General features: G+C 42.1%; 1 protein-coding gene and 1 non-coding gene across 6 annotated transcripts in view; one reads left to right on the forward strand and one right to left on the reverse strand.

Annotated features, from left to right (window-relative positions):
* The window catches only part of HHAT (hedgehog acyltransferase), a 317033-nt gene that overhangs the window by 270716 nt on the left and 25471 nt on the right, over positions 1-20846 (reverse strand). For all 5 annotated transcript variants that reach the window (XM_055319514.1, XM_055319515.1, XM_055319513.1 and 2 more), the window contains exon 3: positions 17643-17710. In XM_055319514.1, the coding sequence (XP_055175489.1) occupies positions 17643-17710 (68 nt within the window). The remainder of the gene's footprint in view (positions 1-17642; positions 17711-20846) is intronic.
* LOC129506102 (U5 spliceosomal RNA) lies at positions 9566-9680 on the forward strand. Its single transcript, XR_008663695.1, has one exon. It is a non-coding gene; the product is annotated as a U5 spliceosomal RNA (small nuclear RNA).

Raw genomic sequence — 20846 nt, forward strand, 5'->3', positions numbered from 1 at the left:
CCAAATTATTTGCTCAAAACTCATAGGAGAGAGATCCTCAAACTCAGGATCTTAAACACAGGCCTACCTATTCCAACAAGGATGTCCTCAGAGAAGCTAAACATCATGCCCCAGGACCAACATCCAATATATAACAAAGCCTGATTTTAAAGCTCTAGGTCCTAGCGTGCAAAGTCCGTATTTCATCTGGTAAATACATATAAGAATAGTTAAGATGATCAATTTTAAGGTACATCCCAGTTGCATTAAGTCCATTTATAATGTTATACAGCCATAACCACAATCCATTTCCAGAATTTTCAGCTAGAATATTCAACTGCTTGACTCAATAACATTAAATCTGACGTTATTTCTACACTTCCCTGGAGCCCTGGAGGGAGGATAGGTGGAGAATCCCATAGAATGATAGTAACTACTATGTATATATTCGTACTACGGATATATTTGATAATACATAAACAATAAACTATTTTACTGATAGCCCTGGAAACACAAAGCCAAGAGTTTTTAAGTTGCATACTCTGAAACAGACAGATACTTATAGATAAAATCTGGAAGAGCTCACCTGCTCAAGATCCCCCAAACCCAGTCAAAAGGAAGAAGAAAAATTCTAGGAACTGGACTGAAAAGGAATGAATCCATGTTTAACAAAATGGAAACATGAACATTCAGAAAAGCTGCAACATCTAAAATGCTATGGGAGGGGTATACAGTGGTGCAGTGGGCTAAGCATCCAACTCTTGGTTTCAGCTCAGGTCATGATCTCAGGGTGCTGGTCTCAGGTCATGAGATGGAGTCCCACATCGGGCTCTGCACTCAGTGCAGAGTCCACTTAGAGTTTCCCTCTCCCCCTCTACCCCTCCCCACCATGCTTGCTCACTTTCTCTCAAATAAAATGAAATAAGGTAAAATAAAGTAAAATGCCATGGGAAAGCAATCATCCTAACCTTCTCCTCAAAATAAAGTATTGGCTATGTATGGCAGATTCTCCCACTGGCTCAGTCAACACTCTCCCAACTCTTCTAGCATGACTTCCAAAACATCAGAGGTCAGAAGGCAAAAAACTACATTTCCCAGAATTCCCCTGCAGCTGGCAAGCACATCTGCATGTGCCCCAGCTTCTGATGAACAAATACAAAATGACTCTGAAGGTGTTAGAACATAAAGATGCACAGGCCGTGAGACTCTTCTGTAAGAACAGCAGTAGAGGCCCTAGTTTGACAGCAGCAGCAGCAGTGGAGACTCCAGGGTCCAGTCAGTCCAGAGGGGCAGCAGCTACCCCATGTGGCAGTGTGGCTAGCACACCACAGCACTATCTGGTCAAGCTGGGACCTGTGCAGCAGCCACAGTTTTGCTCTAGGAATTGCTCCTGGGAGTTCACTTCATGCCCATCCTTACAGTCCTTTTGACTATTCTAAAATCTCCATACATCCCTGCGATACATTTCTTAAGGTGACTAGTGTGGCTTCTATTGTCTGCAATGGAATCTTGATCGACATGATATCGACATAGGGAATTTTTCTTCTGATTGCAGTCCAGCCTCAGCTGTATAGCAGAACCCACTACAAAAATAATTCACTTTGAAGAATACTATCCTGAAAAAGTCTATTCGGTGGAGGAAAATAAAATGAAGCAAAACACCAGCTAGGTCGGTCCAAGGAGATTCTAGAACTGGATAATGAAGGCAGTGAATGTCACATTCACAAATGCATCAATTTATAACATTTCAAAACCAAACAGAAAATAATCTACCTTACCAACCAACCTGTATTTTTCATCACATAACTTTTTTCCTCAGATAAACAGCATAGAGTTGAATATACTGTATATTACTGTTTTCCTTACCATCATATCCAGCATTTTGCAAAAAAAAAGGGGGGGGCATAACAGACATACTGGACACTTCTGTATATCTATTTCCTAAACAGCATCACATTTATATTATTTACTTCAAAACCATACCTAAGTCCTCATCACATTGAGCAAAAATTATCTTTGAGCAGAAAAAATCTTTGTAAGGTCCTTGAATCCAGAAATGTTTCCCTGCATGTTCAAAGGCAGCAAGCTCACCTTAATGGCCTATAAATCTCCAAAGGAGAAAGAAAAAAGAGAGAGAGAGAGAGAGAGAGAACACTAATTTGTAAGAGCTCTATACAGGAGAAACGCTGCTCTCTGGATGAACTCATGCTAATGATTCATTCAGCAATTGCTGAAATAGTTTTATGTTTCAACCGATGCTTTGCTCTAAAATAATTTGAACTAAATTATTTTATTGCTCACAGTTTCCAGAGACAACACTCTTCCACCAATCAACATTGCTTCAAAGATAAAATGTTTTTGGGGTGCCTGTCTGGTTTAGTTGGTAGAGCATCCAACTTTTGATCTCAGGGTCATGAGCTCAAGCCCTATGTTGGGTGTGGAGCCTACTTATAAAAAAATGATAAAATTCTTCACTAACACAACTTTTCTATAAATAATAAAGTCTCTGCTTACATGTCTTTGCCAGCCTGCACAGGTAAAGAAGATGCTCCCAAGGGTGGGAATGCCATCAATAGGGCTAGCACAAGTGTTCTACTGTATATCATTCCTAGTCTCTTAACTGACCCTCATGATCTAAGCCTCACAAATCCATCCAGGGAACTGCTCCACGGGAGAAAAGAGAAAGCCTCTCAAGATTACTTAATTAAATCAAGAAGACCTAAATTCTTTGAATCCCTTCAACCCAACTAACAACCTAAACGCAGCAGCATTCTCTGGCTAACTCTCTACCTACTTACTTCCTAGAATTTGCTCCAGATTATTCAAGATTTATGCTTATACTTGATCAAACTTGTATAGATTCTGTCTCCCTTCCTTGTCTACTCTACATTTCTCCTTTTCTTCCTGAAGCTAACAAAAAGAATCAAGTTTTTTAAAAAAAAATATATTACATTCTAGTATGAAGCCAAAGGCACAAAAACCACATTCTATTCCCCACACCTCTCGAACTTGAAAAACACTATATTTTCCATGAAGTACGTGGAGAAATGAGTTGTAAACAAGTAGTAAGGCTGATAAATAAGTTAGGCATCACAACAAAAAAAGTAATAGAACAGGATGGCTAGACAGCAAATTATTTACATAAGATTTCCCAGCTACAAACTCTGCTAATAAATCATGCATCCCACTGGTGTCACTACTCCCGAATACCAAAAAGACCAAGCGTGTCACAGTAACATGAAAGAAAACAATGATCCTCCACAACTCTGGGGGCCTTGGCCCCTAACATGGCCCTCCCATTCGGAAAATGTGCTTTCTGCTTAGGAAGTCTGCACACATTCAAGAAAACTTGTACACAACATCTCTGCAGTGGCCAAGCACTAGCAAACTGGAACTCTGGGTGGAATCCCCAAACATCAAAGGTCTCCAGGGCAGAAGGCAGAGTAAGAAAGATATGAGTGATAAAAGAGAGAAAAAAGAAAAACAGGCATTTTTGTCATCTATCCAAGGGGACAAGAGGGGAAGTCTTCATAACCCCAGATACCATTCTTCCCCTTGAATTGTGCACCCTGTATGAAAGGTCAGGAAAGCGGACAGAGTATGTGAAGTATTCTCGCCCACACCTTTTCCTTCTGTCGCCTTTGCTCATCAGCCGCCCAAGCTCTCAAAGAGAGACCTCCCTGTGAAACAGAAAATACCATATTGGTCTATGCCCCCAGTGTCTGCACAGAGCTCCTAAAACCCTTATAATTTCTTGTGATAAGAACATTGGGGGGGGGAGAACATTGGGAGAATTTTTTGTTCCAAAACTTGGTCTTTGAGTCTGGTTTCTAACACAGGGCTCCTAATTCTATCATCTGGGTTGAGAAGAGCATCTTTTGTTGTAATAAGGTGACTCTTGGTGGGCTCCTGAATGAGGGCCACTCACCAGAAAGACCAAGTCAGCCCCGGTGGCGCAGCGGTTTGGCGCCGCCTGCAGCCCAGGGCGTGATCCTGGAGACCCTGGATCGAGTCCCACGTCGGGCTCTCTGCATGGAGCCTGCTTCTCCCTCTGCCTGTGTCTCTGCCCCCCTCTCTCTGTCTGTGTCTCTATGAATAAATAAATAAAATCTTTAAAAAAAAAAAAAAAGACCAAGTCAGGATTAGAAGCTGAGAATTTTCTGCCCACCCTGCCATTCTCCAGAGAGGGGAGATGGGCTGGAAATCAAGTGAATGATCATGCCTATGTGAGGAAGCCTCCATAAAAATTCCAAAAGTACCAGTTTTGCAAAACTTTTGGGTTGGTAAACTCATGGTGGTGCTGGGAGAGGGGTGCTCCTGGAAAGGGCATGGAAGCCCCATACACCCCCCCTTCCCACAGCCCTTGCCTATGCACTTCTTCCATCTGGATGTTCATGTGTATCTTTTATCATACCCTTGTATAATAAACTCATTTCTCCCTAACCCTCCCATGAAGAATAGCTAAAAACCCTGGATGTCAATATAGAACAAACATAAGAAGACTCTGAAAGATGGAAATAAGAAAATAACCTAACTAGAAAACTCAGGATTTGAGGAATGACATAAACAAAATAAAATAACTCACAGACGGGCTTCATAGTGGAGGTCGAGGACATGGGAAAGAATCATCAAACCTAAAGATAGGTCAATAGAAATTATACATTCTGAATAACAGAGAAACATAGGCTGAGAAAATAAACAGAGCCTCAGGGACCTGTGGTACAATTATAAAAGATATAACTTTCATGTCGCTGAAATCCTAGAAGGAAAGCACGGAAAAAATGTGGGGCTAAAAATAAAAATAAAAATAAAAAATAAAAACTTAAAAGAAGTAATGACTACACATCGCACAAATTTGGCAAAAAGTATAATAAGCCTACAGATTCAAGATGCTGAATGAACCCCAATTAAATACACCAATTAAAAGACAATGGCACAATGAATTTTTAGGAAATAATCCATATCAATGCTATCCGTAAAAAAATTCACTTCAAATGTAACAATATAGGTAGGCTGAAAGTAAAAGGTAGCGGATACACTATACAAAAGAAGCAGTAGTCACTATATTAATATCACATCAAGTGAACTTTGGTGAAAGAAAATCACCAAAATTGTTAAATAATCATAAAAAGGTCAACCCAACAAGTAAATATAACAGCTCTAAATGTGTATGTACCAAACAACAGAACTGTAAAATCCAGGAAAACCTGACAGAAAAGGAGAAACAGACAAATCCACAATTATAGTTGAAGACATCAGTACCCCTCTCTCTCAACAGTTAATAAAACCACTAGACAGAAAATCAAAAATACGAGAAAGCTTACCACCAACCCACAGGATCTAATTAACATTTATAGAACATTCCATCCAACAGCACCAGAACACACATTCTTTTTAAGTACCCATGGAACATTCACTAAGATAGACTACATTCTGGGTCATAGAACAAATCAACAAATTTTATTTATTTATTTTTAAAGATTTAGTTAATTTATTTATTCATTAGAGACAGAGAGAGAGAGAGAGAGAGAGGCAGAGACACAGGCAGAGGGAGAAGCAGGCCCCATGCAGGGAGTCCAACATGGGACCCGATCCCAGGTTTCCAGGATCACACCCTGGGCTGAAGGCAGCACTAAACCGCTGGGCCACCTGGTTCAGGGCCCCCCCCAGGCACCTGATTGGGCTGCCCCCAAATCAACAAATTTTAAAGAATTTCATCATACAGAGTGTATTCTCTGACACAATGGAATCAACCCAGAAATTATTACCAGAAAGATAACAGGAAAATCCCCAAACACCTAGAATTTGAGCAACATACTTCTAAATAACCCATGAGTCAAACAGGAAGTATTGAGGGGAATAAAAAAACAGAACTGAATAAAAATGAAAGTACAATTATCAAAATATGTAGGATTCAGATAATGCAGTGCTGAAAAAACATTTATAACACCACATATTTATATTAGAGTCAAAGTCTCAAAACTCTAAGCCACTATCTCAAGAAACTAGAAAATAAGCAAAATAAACTCAGAGCAAGTAGGAAGAAGGAAATATAGATAAATTAAACAGAAAAATAGACAAAAATCAGTGGAACAAAAAGCTGGTTCTTTGTAAAAATCAAGTTCACAAATCTCTAGCAAATGGACAAAGATTAAAAGAGAAGACAGCACAAATTATAGATATAAGGAATGAAACAGGATATTTACCAAGCTCCATAGACATTGAGGCTAAAAAGGGATACCATGAACAGCTGTCTCTATACATAAATTTGACAACTTAGATAAAATGGACTAATTCCTTGAAAAACACAAACTACCAAAACTCATCCACTACAAAATACATAATTTTAACCACCAAAAAAAATAATAAATTCATGGCTTAAAACACCCTAAAAATAAATCTCCAGTCCCAAGTGGTTTCACTGAAGAATTCTATTAGACATCTAAAGATGATCTCTTTGAGAGAAGAGGTAAATACTAACTCATTTTATAAGTCTAGCAATAAAGACATAATATCTAAAGTTAAAAATACAAGACTGCATATAACTGCTTAAAATCAGTACCAAAAAAAGAGGGAAAGAACTACAGTTCACTATCCCTTATGAACAGACACAAAAATTGCCAACAGAATATCAACAAATGGACTCCAGCAGTGTGAAAAAAAATTATACACCACAACCACATGAGTTTATCCCAGGCATAGAAGGCTGGTTCGATATTGAGAAGTTAATCCAAAGTAACCTACAATATATTGTTAATAAAGAAGAAAAGCCCATTATCCTATCAATTGATACAGAAAAAAATATCTAACAAAATTCAATACTCAATTATAAAAACTCTCAAAAAACTACAAGTAGAGAGGAACATCAAGATTTTAAAGAACATCTATAAAAAATATGCAGAAATATCAAACTTAATGGTGAAGCCTGAATGGTTAAGAATAAGAAAGAGATAAGGATGTACACTCTCATCACTCTTATTCAACATAAAACTGGGAAGTACTAGCCAGTGCAATAAGAAATGCAACTTATACAGATTAAAAATGAAAAAATAAAACTGTCCTGATTTGCAAATGACACGGTTGTCTATATAGAAAATTTCAACAAGTCAAAAAAGGGGAAAAAATACTTCCTATAATAAATGAGTTCAGAAAATTCATAGGATACAAGATCAAAATATAAAAGTCAATTATACTTCTATATACTAGCAATTAACATGTAGAAATTGAAATGAAAATTGTAAGACCATTTATAATTGCTCAAAAAATAAAATACTTAGGGGTGCCTAGCTGGCTCAGTTGGTAGAGCATGCAAGTCTTGATCTTGAAGGCATGAGTTCAAGCCCCACATGTGGCATAGAGTTTGCTTAAAATAAAAATATAAAAGTAAATTTAGGTGTTAAGAAAAATAAAGTAAAATACTTAGGCATAAATCTTGCAAAACACGTATATTACAAAATGCTAATGAAAGAAATCAAGAGGTAAATAGATCCAGCTGCCTTCATGGGCTGAAAGACTCAACACAGTAAAGACATCATATTCCCAAACTGATCTACGTTTTAACAGAATTCATATCAAAATCCCAGCAAAATGTTTTGTAGATATAGAAAAAAGTTTGCTCTAAAATGTATACAGAAAGGCAAAGGAACTGAATGAGCTAAAACAATTTTGAAAAAGAATAAAATTAGAAAAATTACCTGATTTTAAGACTTATCCATAATCAAGGGAATGTCGCATTTGTGGGAAGACAGATACACAGATCAATGGAACAGAAATGAAAACCGAAAAATAGACCCATACTAGTCTGGCCAGTTGATTCTTTAGAAAGGTACAAAAACAATTCAATGGAGGAAGAATAGTCTTTTTTCAATAAATGGTGCTGCAGCATCTGGATATCCACAGCAAAAAAATAATAATAAATAAACCTCTACCCAAGCTAACATAAAAATTAATTTATGTTAGCTCTGTTGGTGTCTGGCTGGCTCTGTTGGTAGAGTATGCGACTCTTGATCTTAGGGTTGTAAGTTCGAGCCCCATATTGGGTGAAAAGAGTACTTTAAAATAAAATGTTTTTTAAAAAATAATAATAAACAAATAAAATGTTTTTTTAAAAAATTAAAATGGAACATGGATTTAGATGTAAAATGTAAAACTATGATACTTTTGGAGGGAAAAATGGAAAATCTGTGGGCCATTCAACTAGACCATAGTTCTTAGAAATGACACCAAAAGCACAGAGAAAAAAGAAATTCAATAAACTGGACTTCTGGGAAAGACTCTAAGAGGATGAAAAGCAAGCTACTAACAAAAAACAAAAACAAAAAAAAAATTGCAAATCACCTGACAAAGGTCTAGTACCTAGACTATATAAAGAATTCCCTAAGTTCAACAGGAAAAAAAAAAATCAATCCTGGGAGAAAACTGGCAAAAGACATGAACAGTATTTTGCCAAAGAGATTATATGGATGACCAAGAAGCATGTGAAAAGATGTTCAGCATCACTAACTGTCAGAGAAATGCAAATTAAACCATGAGCTATCACTGCACTTCTAACAGAACAACTAATATTTAGAGTGTTGATAATACCAGCTGCTGGGAGATATGTGAACAAACTAAGCATCTCAGCATTACTAATGGGAATGTAAAATGGTAGAGACATTCCGAAGAGCAGTTTGGGCAGCACTTTGTAAAAGTAGACATAGGCTTATCATAGAATCCAGCAATCAAGTACCTGGGTATTTATCCCTGAGAAATGAAAACTTATGTCCACACAAATACTTCTACACAAATGTTCACATCAGACCTATCCATAACAGCCAGAAACTAGAAACAACCAAAATGCCCTTCAACAATGGAATGGTTAAACAAGCCATGGTCCATCTGTGTCATAGACTAAGACCCTGCAATGTAAAAGGAATGAACTACTGATACACACAGCTCAGATGGCTCTAAGGGGTGTTATGCTGAGTGGGGAATAATTAAAAAAAAAAAAAAGCCAATCTCAAGAGGTTACATACTATATGATTCTATTTGCATAACACTCTCCAAATGACAAAACGATGAGATAAGCCACACAACAAGTGGCTTCCATGGGTTAGGGATGGGAGAGCAGGATAGGCGTGACTAGAGAGCAGCAGCAAGAGGGAGTTCTTTGTGGTTCTGTATCCTGCTTGCGTTGGTGGTTAGGGGGTAGCAAAAGAAAGCAATGGGACCATGCTCCAAGTCCCAATAAAAAAACTGGAATTTCTGTGGTTGAACCAGAACAAGATATAGAGACACACAGACTTCTGCTCCGCCCCCTAATGGTGGCTCCAGGAGCAGCTGCAAATACAAAGATATTTGAAGAAACTTCAAGTTGGATGACTCAGACTTCTCATTTGCATACCCATGGTACCCTGCTTACAGGACAATTCTTCAAATTTAAAAGCTTCTTTCTTCCAACTGGACATTTCTGACTATGAGAAGTTGACTTACAGAATATCTTGTGCAAAACTTGAGGTAGGGAGTAGCTCTCATGGATCAAGAGCCACCATCAGTGAACTAGGAGTTGCAGTTACTGGAGTAGTGAGATTGGGGGGGACCAAAGCTCATACTCTGGTTTCTCTTCAGATCGAATAAATCTTTCGCCTTTTACTAAAGATTTCCGTGGAGAGAAACAAGTGAGTCTTTCACTAATTTTTTGAGGCCTTGCTTTGTGTGAGGCTGTATGACTGGTTTGAATGAAAGATCTGGCCTTTTGGGACAATAGCAGGTATCTGTGCTGTTTTTTTTTTGTTTTTTTTTTTTTCTTGCTCTTGTTTCCATGAAACCTGGGAGCAAAATTCTGATGAATTAGCCCTCACCCACCCGGAGGGAGCAGGAGCACATGCACATCTCCCACAGGCCCCAGGATCTTACTCCTACCCTGCAGCTGCTTCCAAGGTCTTTTTAACAGAGACTTATCAACTGTCAGGTCATGATTTTAGGGGATGTGCTGAAAGAAGGAAGTATCTCCTCTCCTCCCCACATCTCTCCCCAAATTTCAGCCTCAAGCCACAGTTCAAACTGCCTGGGCTAGAATGATCTCTGCTGCTTCTCTCTGAATCCTGTAAGAATGTTTATAGAAGACGCGCTGTGTAAATTAAGGAAGGAGTTAGCATTTGAATGTCCTAATCCGAAGTCCAGTCCCAGAGGGCTGCAATTTGAATAATTCCCATATTGGTATCTAGAGCAGCACCTGATAGTTTATTAGCATAAGCAATTGTTAGAAATAAATAATTTACAAATGAGAGAAGTGGTGTTCGATGTAGGTGGGGGGTTTAGCGATTTTCTCAGGCACTAATACTCTTGTGTAAGGATGAGGCCTGAGTCCCTTGCGCTGGAGCCCAGAGCTTCCGGAAGAATCGCCCCAAGCCTAGTCCTCCTTTGGTTCTGTGTCCCTTCACTTCCTACGATGATCCCCTGATCCCACTAGCAGTCTGCTCTCATCCAGAGTAGGACTGCCTCAGCCTCAGATGAATCCTTCCTGCTAAGCGCTCGCTGGAGTACCTGAAGACAGAGAACAGAGGCTTCTTGAGCTTTCCAAAAACAGGTTTGATGGTAAATTTTGTATTCGGCTACTAATAAATGTTGCACACATGACACACTTCAGATCTAGAGTCTTTCCCTATAAAATACCACTTGGCAGCAAGGTTGTGGGACAGACAGGAAGACATTTAATTCCTACATATCTCCAACTGTTGGGACCCACCAAGAATAAAACCAAAGAATTTTATTTTTGTTGAGCCACCAAACAGGCCTGGGTCAGTTCAAAACATGACCCTTCTGTTCAAAGCTCAACTCAAATCCACCTCCTCTGGGGAGGCTTCCCTAGTCATTTCAAGGCTAGAGCCTCCCAGCAATTTTTGGCTATATTAACAAGAGACACTCGTGCATGTGGAAACACTTTGACAAGAGACAGCCACACACATGGAAACGCTTTGTTCAATGTAATGCCAGGGCTAATTTTCAGGCAGGACACACAAATTGGGCCATTTGTCCTGGTTGTATACCATTGGTGTCTGCTTGCCTTGACTGATGCCCCTCCCCTTTGTTAAACACACAGAGCATCATCCCCATTTAAAGCTGTATGTTCTGTTGGTAAATTGAACACCGATAAAAATTAATTTATTAAAAAAAATAATAAAGCTGTATGTTAGCCTGGCATTCTCCGAGGATAAGCAACTTGAGAAAGAAACCACACCTGTTCCTTCCCTTACCCCCCAGTACCTGCCACACCGCAGCCCGGGCTGCAAAGCAGTTGGTAAGCAAACAGTCACGTGTAAACGGACTGGTTTGTGGCTGAGAAATTTCTCATTCAAAACCTATATCCCGGGATCCCTGGGTGGCGCAGCAGTTTGGCGCCTGCCTTTGGCCCAGGGCGCGATCCTGGAGACCCCAGATCGAATCCCACATCGGGCTCCCGGTGCATGGAGCCTGCTTCTCCCTCTGCCTGTGTCTCTGTGACTATCATAAATAAATAAAAATCAAAAAAAAAAAAATTTAAAAAAAAAAAAAAACAAAAAACAAAACCTATATCCCCACCACGTGTTCTAAGTATTCATGGGGAATACCCACCCTGTCTCTATTCATCCCTCCCCCAACCTCCCACTCACACACACACACACACACACACACACACACACACACAAGATCTCTTCATTTTGCACAGCTAAACTCTTGGCTCTAACTTCACCTTATTTTCCCCGGCTCCTTCAAGTGCCTTTATAATGAAATAATATTTTCTATGAACTAGTAGATATAAAAGAGAGGAAGGCAGAGCAGGGACTTGGTGGCTAAGGGTTAATAAGCAAATTTCATGTGTATCCGTGTGCATTGCAGATCCTATTTTTACATAAGGCAGAGAGTGACACTTGTTTCTATCCTCTCCAGGAAATCATCACCACGTTTGTTTGTTTTTTTTCCTGCCTCCTTGCAAATCTTCCACACAACAGTGAGAAAATCCAGCAGGGATGAGACTAGATCAGAGTGTACAGACAGGTAAAGAGCAGGAGTTCTTCACATTAAGAGGGAATTAAGCCCAACGTGTGCTCACAAACCTTACTTCCACCACTAGTCTGTGCGTTTCTTGCCCCTGCCATTTGGAGATTCTTCAGCCCACACTCTCTTTGCCTGGAGGGGCCGGCAGAGGGTACAAGAATATGCCTTTGCTGAGCAGCCCCTCTGTGAAGGGGCAAAGCTGCATAAAATCCAATTTTCTGTTAATAAGGACAGGCTGAAAGTTCTCACGCACAGCCAAACTGCTTATTAATCTGCGCCCATCAGATGGAAGGAGGCAGAGATATAATAGGAACACTGAGATCATCTCTGAGGGGGTATGGCTTAATGAAAATGAGGTAAAACCTAAACTCTCTAAACCTGCCAGAATTTGGACACATGCAACAAAGCCGGTATTGCTGAGGGACTAATATTCCTTTAAAATAGGCCCCCAATGAGACAGGCACGTTCACCCTAATCCAACGAACGCTACTGGATACCTGCTAAGTGTCAGGCAGGGAGGGGCAGAGATGAAAGATCCTCTTACATCTAAAACAGATAACTGTTAGATAACGTAGGTTCAGGAAGGAGTCCTGGGAATGGAACTCATAGAAGAAAGAATTGCCAACTGGGAGAGGAGTCAGGGAAGGTTCCCTGTGGGCTGCTCAAGCGGAGGGGAAGCGCACACCAGCCTGCAGGAACTGTCCCGTGTAGGAAACGTCAAGGCATCTTCAGGGGACGGCAGACAATCCTGTTACTTAGCAGCCAAGGGTGAGCACCAGGATCCGGGGTAGGGTCAGTGGCCAAACAGGGCTGCGGGTCAGCTATGGAGTCTGCACCTTCCGCTACAAGAAATGGGGAGCACCAATGGCTTCTGCGGCACATTAGGAGACACACATCTCAGGACATTAACTCCAGGGACGCACAGATCCTGGGGAACAGGAGGAGGTCAGGTCAGGTAAGGGGAGGTTCAGGGTAGGCAGGGCAGGAAAATCACAAGGCCCCTGAAACAGGCCACAGAAGAAAAGACAATGGCCTGAATCCCTTCAGTAACTGTCCACTGCCTTCTGAATAAAGTCCAGACTCCACACAAGGTGCCCAACAGCCTTTGAGGTCAGCCTCTACGTTGTGCCATCCTCCTCCCGACACCCGGCCTCCCAGCCTCGCTTTCTCCTGCAGGTGCAAATACATGCTGTGCTTCTCCTCCACCTCTCCCCACTGTCTCCCGAGACCTCAGCTGGAATTGCCATGAGTCCAAGTCATACGCGCCTTCAGCTCCTGCACGCCCCACGGTCCAGTCATCACCTTCCCCGAAACCCAGGGCCCAGAACGTCCCGGCCTCCCAGCACCCAGCGCACCCCCCGAAGCCTCTCACATGGTAGGCGCTCAAGGAATATTCTTTCAGTGAATCAAACAGAGTCTGTTGCTTTTTTAAAGTGTTGAAATACAGAGGAATTAAAAAATGAGCTGAATCTTAAAATCTGTATAGGTAAAACATGAGTGCTAAAAACTGTCTGTACTTTAGAAAAGCACCTCTTTTCTCTCCATATTCAAAGACTCCAGTGATCAAGCTTCCCTTCTCTGATCTTGTCTTTTCTTCCTAACCCTTCTGACAGATGCTGCAAATTCCTCTCTGATTCCACTTCTGAGAGAACTTCTTATCTACAAGGATGCCCCAGTTCCAGAACCTGCCACGGGAAGGGGGGTCCTCAGGAAAGGAGGAATTGATTACATGTAAAGTTTTTCGTTAATACATTAGGCTTCTGGGAACTCCCTACAGTAGCAACCCCCGTCTGGATGTGAATGCTTCTCTGTAGAACATCACTTGCTTGCCAGAGAAGGGACACCAGCAAATCTTAACTCTGAAACAAAGAGGTTTCCCATGGAAGGAAGAAACCACCACCACCACCGCAAAAACATGTACTGGGCATCCATTCTGCACCAGGCACACCCAGGCTGGGTGTAATCTATCCAGCATCTCTTTCCCCCACAGCCTTCCCTTCCCATGCTCCAGATAATAAGACTAAGGCATGGAGAAGGTAAAAGATTTTCCAAAATGCGGTAAACCGCATTGTGAACTCAAGTCCATCCAACTCCAAACTTGTGTTCCTTCCACTATGCCAACTGCCTTGAATCCGAATTAATAAAAGGGGAAAAAAAATTCATGATAGTACAACCCGACACAGAGCTTCACTGGTATCAGTTCGATTCAGACTGTCCAGAAGACTGTTTACTACCACAAGCAAGGAACACAGGCCCTGAAGAGTTTCCTTTCTTTTAGGACCATGAGCCAGAAAAGTCACAGCAAGAGAAGACAAGGAGATCACCACACACCAAGACAGAGAATGGCCAGAACTGGAAAAGCACCCGGCGGCGGGGCCCATCCCTGGCCACCCACAGGCTCCTGGCACGCAACTGCTCCAGGAAGCCACTGGAGCCTGCGAGAAGGGGAACTTCCAGGCCAGGAAGAGCAGACACTGCAAAGGAGAATGCAAATGTCTCAGCACATGGGATGTGAGCAGTCGCTGACAGCTGCATCTACACAAGCTCCCCCACCACATCTGGCCTCTCAGCAAGTGCAATCAACTTTATGCCAAAGAAACTACCAGGCCCAAAGGCCTTCCTGACTTGGGCTATAACGCTCCAACTCTAACATCATCAAAAACTGGAGGACTGGGGTCAGCCCCAGATGCCCTTCACTATCCTCAGCATCTTCACCTCCATCAGCATCTCCCTAATACCTCCTTCCCTTTCCCAATCACTGCAAGCCCCTCCGGAGCAATATCTCCTCCAAGGATGACCTTGCCCAATCCTAGCAGTCTGTGGACCTCCGCTGTATGGCAGCTTCCTCCTCCCAAAAGCAGTTTTGTGATCACCTGGGTCACAGTGGTGTCTCGCTGCTCTGACTATACACGCCGTCCCACTCAGCGTTTACCTCTATGTCTCTCCACATGCAGTTCGAACTGATGCATTTTACTCCAATGTTGCAACCTGGCACAGTGTTATTCACTCTTTCCTGCAGTTACATTCAATAGAATACTTACCTTTTCTATTCTAGGCACTAAAGATATAAGATTGATGAAATCTCAGCCTGGTCCTTGTGGGACTCACAGTCTGGTGGAGGATGGGTAATACAAAATACAACTGTACAAATATATCACTGTAGGACACAAAAACACAATCCAAAGCATTATGGCGTGTCACCCTATCTATTTTATTCATATCATGGAGCATGATTTACTTACCTCAATCTGTCCCCATTAAGAGACAATGGGACAGGAACCTTGTCTGTCTGGTTCACTATTGTGTCCCCAACACTCTGTACAGACTTGGGCACAGACACACCCTCATTAAAAGTAGCATGTGTGCAAGGGGATAGAGAGAGAGACAGGGAAGTGTCAGGAATGATGAGCAGTAAGCCCAGCTCAGAGGTCCAGGCAATGCTTCTATGACAGGGAGCAGATGTAAGGAGCGAAAAAGGACCAGACAGGGAAGGGTAGAGATACAATCCAGAAGAGGAATCAGGCTGAACAAAAGAAATGGCAAATCAGAAATGGCAAAGGCTGTTTGAGGAGAGCCCCTTAATACTGCCATAGACCAGCACTTCTTTAAGGCACATGTCAATGCCTGGAGACGTTTCTGATTGGCATGACTTGGGTCAGTAGTTGCTGCTGGCATACATTAGGCAGAGCCCAAGGAATGCTGCTACACATCCTACAATGTCCAGAACAGCTCCCCCACAACAATGGTCTAAAATGTCAGTAGTGCTGAGTTTAGCAGCCATAACATTTGAGGGATGGACTGGTCAGAGAACATTAAAACTTTTTTTCTAAAGTTCACAATTCCTACTCTCCCCAAATATCTTCTTTTGATTAGAGTTTAGAACAGGGTTGCATTTGTTTACCACTTCCCATAACCTCAAAGGAGGGCAATACTCATCAAGGAGTGTCCAGAACCTAGCAGGCCTCTATATTTGCTGAAACAAGATGGTCAGCAGACATCTGTGAACTCCCTAGTGCTACAGATGGCCCCAGGGTCTTTTAGGATCTTCACGAAGGACACAGTATCAATTGCCCTCATCTACTGACTATCCAGCAGGACTCCTCATTTTCCCCCTAAATTCTTAGGCTCCAAACTACCCACCCCATTTACAAAGGATGAGATGTAGAAAGATGAGGACAGCAAGAGGTGCTCAACAGCACCAGACAGGTGGATGGATGGTCAGATAAACAGAGGCACGGACAGAGGCACGGACAGAGATTTTTCAGAATAGAAAAGGACTGAGTCCTTGAGCTCCAAGGGCGTGTATCTGTGCTTGTGCACCTTTCCACAAAGGCAGGGTTGTCCTGAAGATTGACATCCCTGACCCCACGCCCTGTTATGGAGGGTAGGGATTGGGAGGGGGCGGTCTGTCATGGAAAATGCTTAGCAAAGGTCACCTCCCTGGACTCTACAGCCTTGGCGGGGAACCAAGCAGCTAGATTTGAAGGAGTGGTGACAGGAGCTGGGAAGTCAGCAAAGACAAAGCCCCTTTGTCTGGAAGTGGCACACACAGCAGGACGGCGCCTGCCCCCTGACAATGAAATCTGCTGCGGTAGCTCCAGAACCTGCTGGGGCCTGACCCTCTGTTCAGCTGCTCATACTGCCTTGCAATTGCTTCTCTTCTCAAGAGCTTAAAGTCTCTTAGTCTAAAATGGGTTTGTTTATTTTTCCCCTGGCAAACAACTCAGTATTGTCTGAAATGCCTGAACTGTAACTGTAAGGGGGGGAAAAACAGAGTGTGAGAGAGAGAGATCACCATTTTTGTTGTTGTTGTTGTAGGAGATCCAATAGTGAAATATTTCTAAAGAGCAGATCTCAGACACCCACAAGGGCTATCTCCTGCTCCGTCTCAAATTCCACTATGACCAAAGTTTCCCAGATTTCCTCATCTCTGAAGTGGGCACAATACCATAGGCCTTACAGTCTTACCAATAATAACCTAACAGTCTTACCAATAATAACCTAAAAGGGCTTATTTAAATCAAAAACACATACAAATGGATGCAATGAATGAAAACTCAATTTGCATCCAACTTTTCAGAGAAACTTCTGTTGGGCAGAACAACAAAAGCCAGGAATGGCACCCCGTGCAGGAATGGCTTCCCAATCCCAGAAAAATCTGGGCCTTCCATCTAATACAGTGGCTCCATAGAGAGCCAGAGCTGGAAAGAAAGGACAGATTACCCTAGAAAATCAAAATGGAAATTGAAGTAAATGTGCTACAATTCTAAGCAAAACCTGCAACTCTCACAGTAGAAAAATACCAGCATGGGCAGTGCCCAGTTTGGAAATGAATGGTCTTCCAAAAGCTCATTTGTAAGATGTTCGGGACTTAGAATGCAAGCATTATTTTATGTCCCAAGCCAGCCCACAAACACAGATCGAACCTAAAATATATCTGGCACACACATACTTAGAGGGAAAACAGTCAAAAGCAATGGTTTTTTAATATCATTTTTAAAATCAAAATAAAGGAATATAAATAAAAACCTATCAAAATGCTTAGAAAAACAAATACACAGCTCATCACTAGCCAAATACAAAAGTAATGCAAAATACTGAAACCAGGTTTGAAAATTGAGAAGCTTTATCATTTATCCACTAAGTACCTTCTTTAATCCTCCAAATAAAGTGCCAATCTCCAGGTCAAACTGTCGGTCCAGCTCCTCTTCATGTTCTGACAAGAAAAACAAGTGTTTCATTAGTCAGCTTGATCTAAAACTGGGTTGGTTTTATAGGAGAGACACTAAGAGAATTTGGAATATGTCCTGGAAAAGCTGCCTGTGCACTGAGCTACAGGCATGGAGACATGTCAGATTCGTTGACCTTCCGCTCTAGTTTTCTAGACCTAAGTTCCTGGAGATACGTAGTGGGGCTGATGGAAATGTCCCCTTCAACCTGTAATAAGGGTCACAAATGGAGAGGGATCAAGAGAGAAAGCTTCCAGCACCAGGAAGGAACCAAGGAAAGAACTGGTGCAAATGCCTCTCTTGTGATAGGTGGTAAAAAAAATTATTTTAAACAGACCACACCACAAAATGATGGTGATAGCTCCATGACATGGATGTAATGCTAACAAGATTATAAAATGAAACTATATGATAGTAATAAGTACACAAACGGTTTAAAACAAAAAAGTATAACAAAATAGTCACTCAAATACTTTTTAAGGGTGTACAATAATCAGGCACACGTCATGATATACCAGGAATGAAACAAGACTGGCATGGCCTTTGCCCTCCTGGGGCTCATCGTATCCCAGGGAAGAGAGATGAATCAGTAGCAATAAATTCCAACAGTGCTGACGAATGCCATGTAAGGAAGTAAGGAATGCTCAGGTGCCTATGCACTGTCCCGTAGGCAGCCCAATGGGAATGGACGGAGCTCAAGAGTACCCTAAACTGGAGACGAAGACTAGGGATTCCTCAGCATAAAGGTAGTGATGAAGCCACCAGAATGTCCAAAGGTCAACCCCAAAGGCACAGGGTGCACAAACAAGGAAAAACCAATACTTATCAGACCAATAACCCTACAAAAACCACAGAAGCACCAAAAAGGAACTACACAGAAAGACTGCAGGAAAACCAGGAGTGTAGTCATTAAAACACAATCCTGACAAGCTGATTTCACAGCAGGATCCAGACACAGAATCCCACACACACCAGAGGCAAACAACAGCCCCAGCCTCCCGCCACGGGCAACACTGCCCCTAGGAACAACCGAAAAGGCGGGGTGGTGAGCACTGGCTCAGGGCGCCACAGGGCACAACTCCAGGACACGGTCACACTGCATCCCACGTGGTCCAGGGGCTGCTGTGGAGGAGTGTGGTTGCAGCAGGGCTCTGGTCCTCTCTGTCACAGCTGCACACACGTCACGTTGTGGGTGGGCCCCATGAACTGTGCACACACTCGGGTCCCAGAGAAGAGCCCACAAACAAACAGCAAGCTACTGCAATCCAACAAAGAAGCTAACAGGGACCTCCTAAAATCCATTAACGCAAAGAGGGTGGAAAATCTCTCTGCCTCTTGCCTCTTCTGTTTTGGCTTCTCTTACCTACAAAGAGCAACCTCCAGAAACACCAGAATTGGGCAGAATTGAAACAAAGAAGACACTTGTTTGGGTTTCGTTTTCGTTTGCTTCTTTTTTAAGAGTACATTCAGAAGCAGTGGATTTCACATGCTAAAAGCACCAGACTTCCTGAAACTGGAACGCAGCTCCCTCTATTGGGAAAAAGGAACCTTCCACAGGTAGGAGAATAATGAAATCCTGTCCAGTGCGGTCCAATTGGAATACTGAGGCACAATTTTAAAAAGTAAAAAAAAAAAAAAAAAAAAAAAAAAAACACACACACACACAAAAAAAAGGACTAAATTCAGTTTAGTATATTTTATTGATGCCAACATGGAATCAGTATCAAAAAATTATGAATGAGTCATTTTACATTCCTTTTTCTTACTAATTCTTCAAAAGCCAACATACAGGTTATCTTTACAACAGCACAGCTCAATTTGAAATGGCCACATTTTGAGTGTTTGTACGGCTAATGGCTACAGTATTGGACAGCATAGCCCTAGACCAAAAATCCCTTCTCAGGTCTGGAGAATTTCTACAACTCACTCTGGTTTGATGTCTTGACACAGACAGACGCTATACAACATACACTCACAACCTGTTTGGAATTCACGGTCTTCAAACTGTCTTGAGTTAGTTGAAAATGTGTTGCTACAGAATTTGGTCGATATAGGAGAATGGGAGCTGAGAACCTGCGGCGGGAAATCTTTCCCTAAAGAGCTTCAGCCCTCAGGATATCTCTGATGAGACCATCCGGCTAAAGATCCCGTATTCTCACTCGGGGCAAGAGTTTTCGCCCTACCTCACATACCCTCAAGCAAAATGACCCTACCAATGGAGAGAAGCCTTCTCTGCCTGAGGAATTTTCTCCACACCACACAGGCCTGACCGTTGGGCAGAGCCAGCTCTTTCTTTGAGGTGCCCTGGTTCTATTTCCCAAAATTCAGCGCTCCACGAAACTGCCTCAGAGCATAGAAATGAAGCAATTTCTGTTGATGAGCCCCCATTACTAAATCAGCTGTTGATTCTCCCCACTCCAACCACCACCCAACAAGAGGATACATCAAAGCCCCATTCTACCTACTGAGTGAGAGGATTTGCATTTTAATCGATGCCAATGAGCTGTGGTGGTAAACCATTTACTTAAAAGCGCTAACTAACCTACCCCTTTCACCCTCAACATTTTGATAGGAAACCATTTCTGGGGTGGGGTGGGGGTAATTAGAGGGCAGGCAATAATCAGGAAGAGGAAGACACACACACACACACACACACACACACACACACAGGCTCGTCTGACACAAGCCACTGCCAGGGACTAGCACACCCAATCATGGCTTAACATGTCCTGCTGTTTCTATGCATTTGAAAAATTCCAATCAGCTCCTACTGATTCTTTATTTCTCTAGAAAGCCTCTGGGTACAGCAGACTGTGGCAGTAAATGAGTAGAGAAAGGGAGCAGAAAAGATGGGCTTCTCAAGATAAGAGAATTTAATGGTAAGCAACTCTCAAATATTCATATAAAATGTCATATAGAAGGATGATAAGGTGCTAGTTTTTCCCATGACGACTCTTGAGAAGTGGGGGCCCCTCTCTTTCCCTTTCCGGGAATGAAAAGTTGATTTAGAAATAGCCTAAGCAAAAGCAACTCATATATACAAATAGGATATGAAGCAATATACAACATAAATGGCCTTCAAATCTCCCTAATAAGGCTGCTCCTATGCTACTCACCTGAAAG

This window comes from Nyctereutes procyonoides, unplaced genomic scaffold (genome assembly GCF_905146905.1).
Source record: "Nyctereutes procyonoides isolate TBG_1078 unplaced genomic scaffold, NYPRO_anot_genome, whole genome shotgun sequence".
Classification (NCBI taxonomy): domain Eukaryota; kingdom Metazoa; phylum Chordata; class Mammalia; order Carnivora; family Canidae; genus Nyctereutes; species Nyctereutes procyonoides.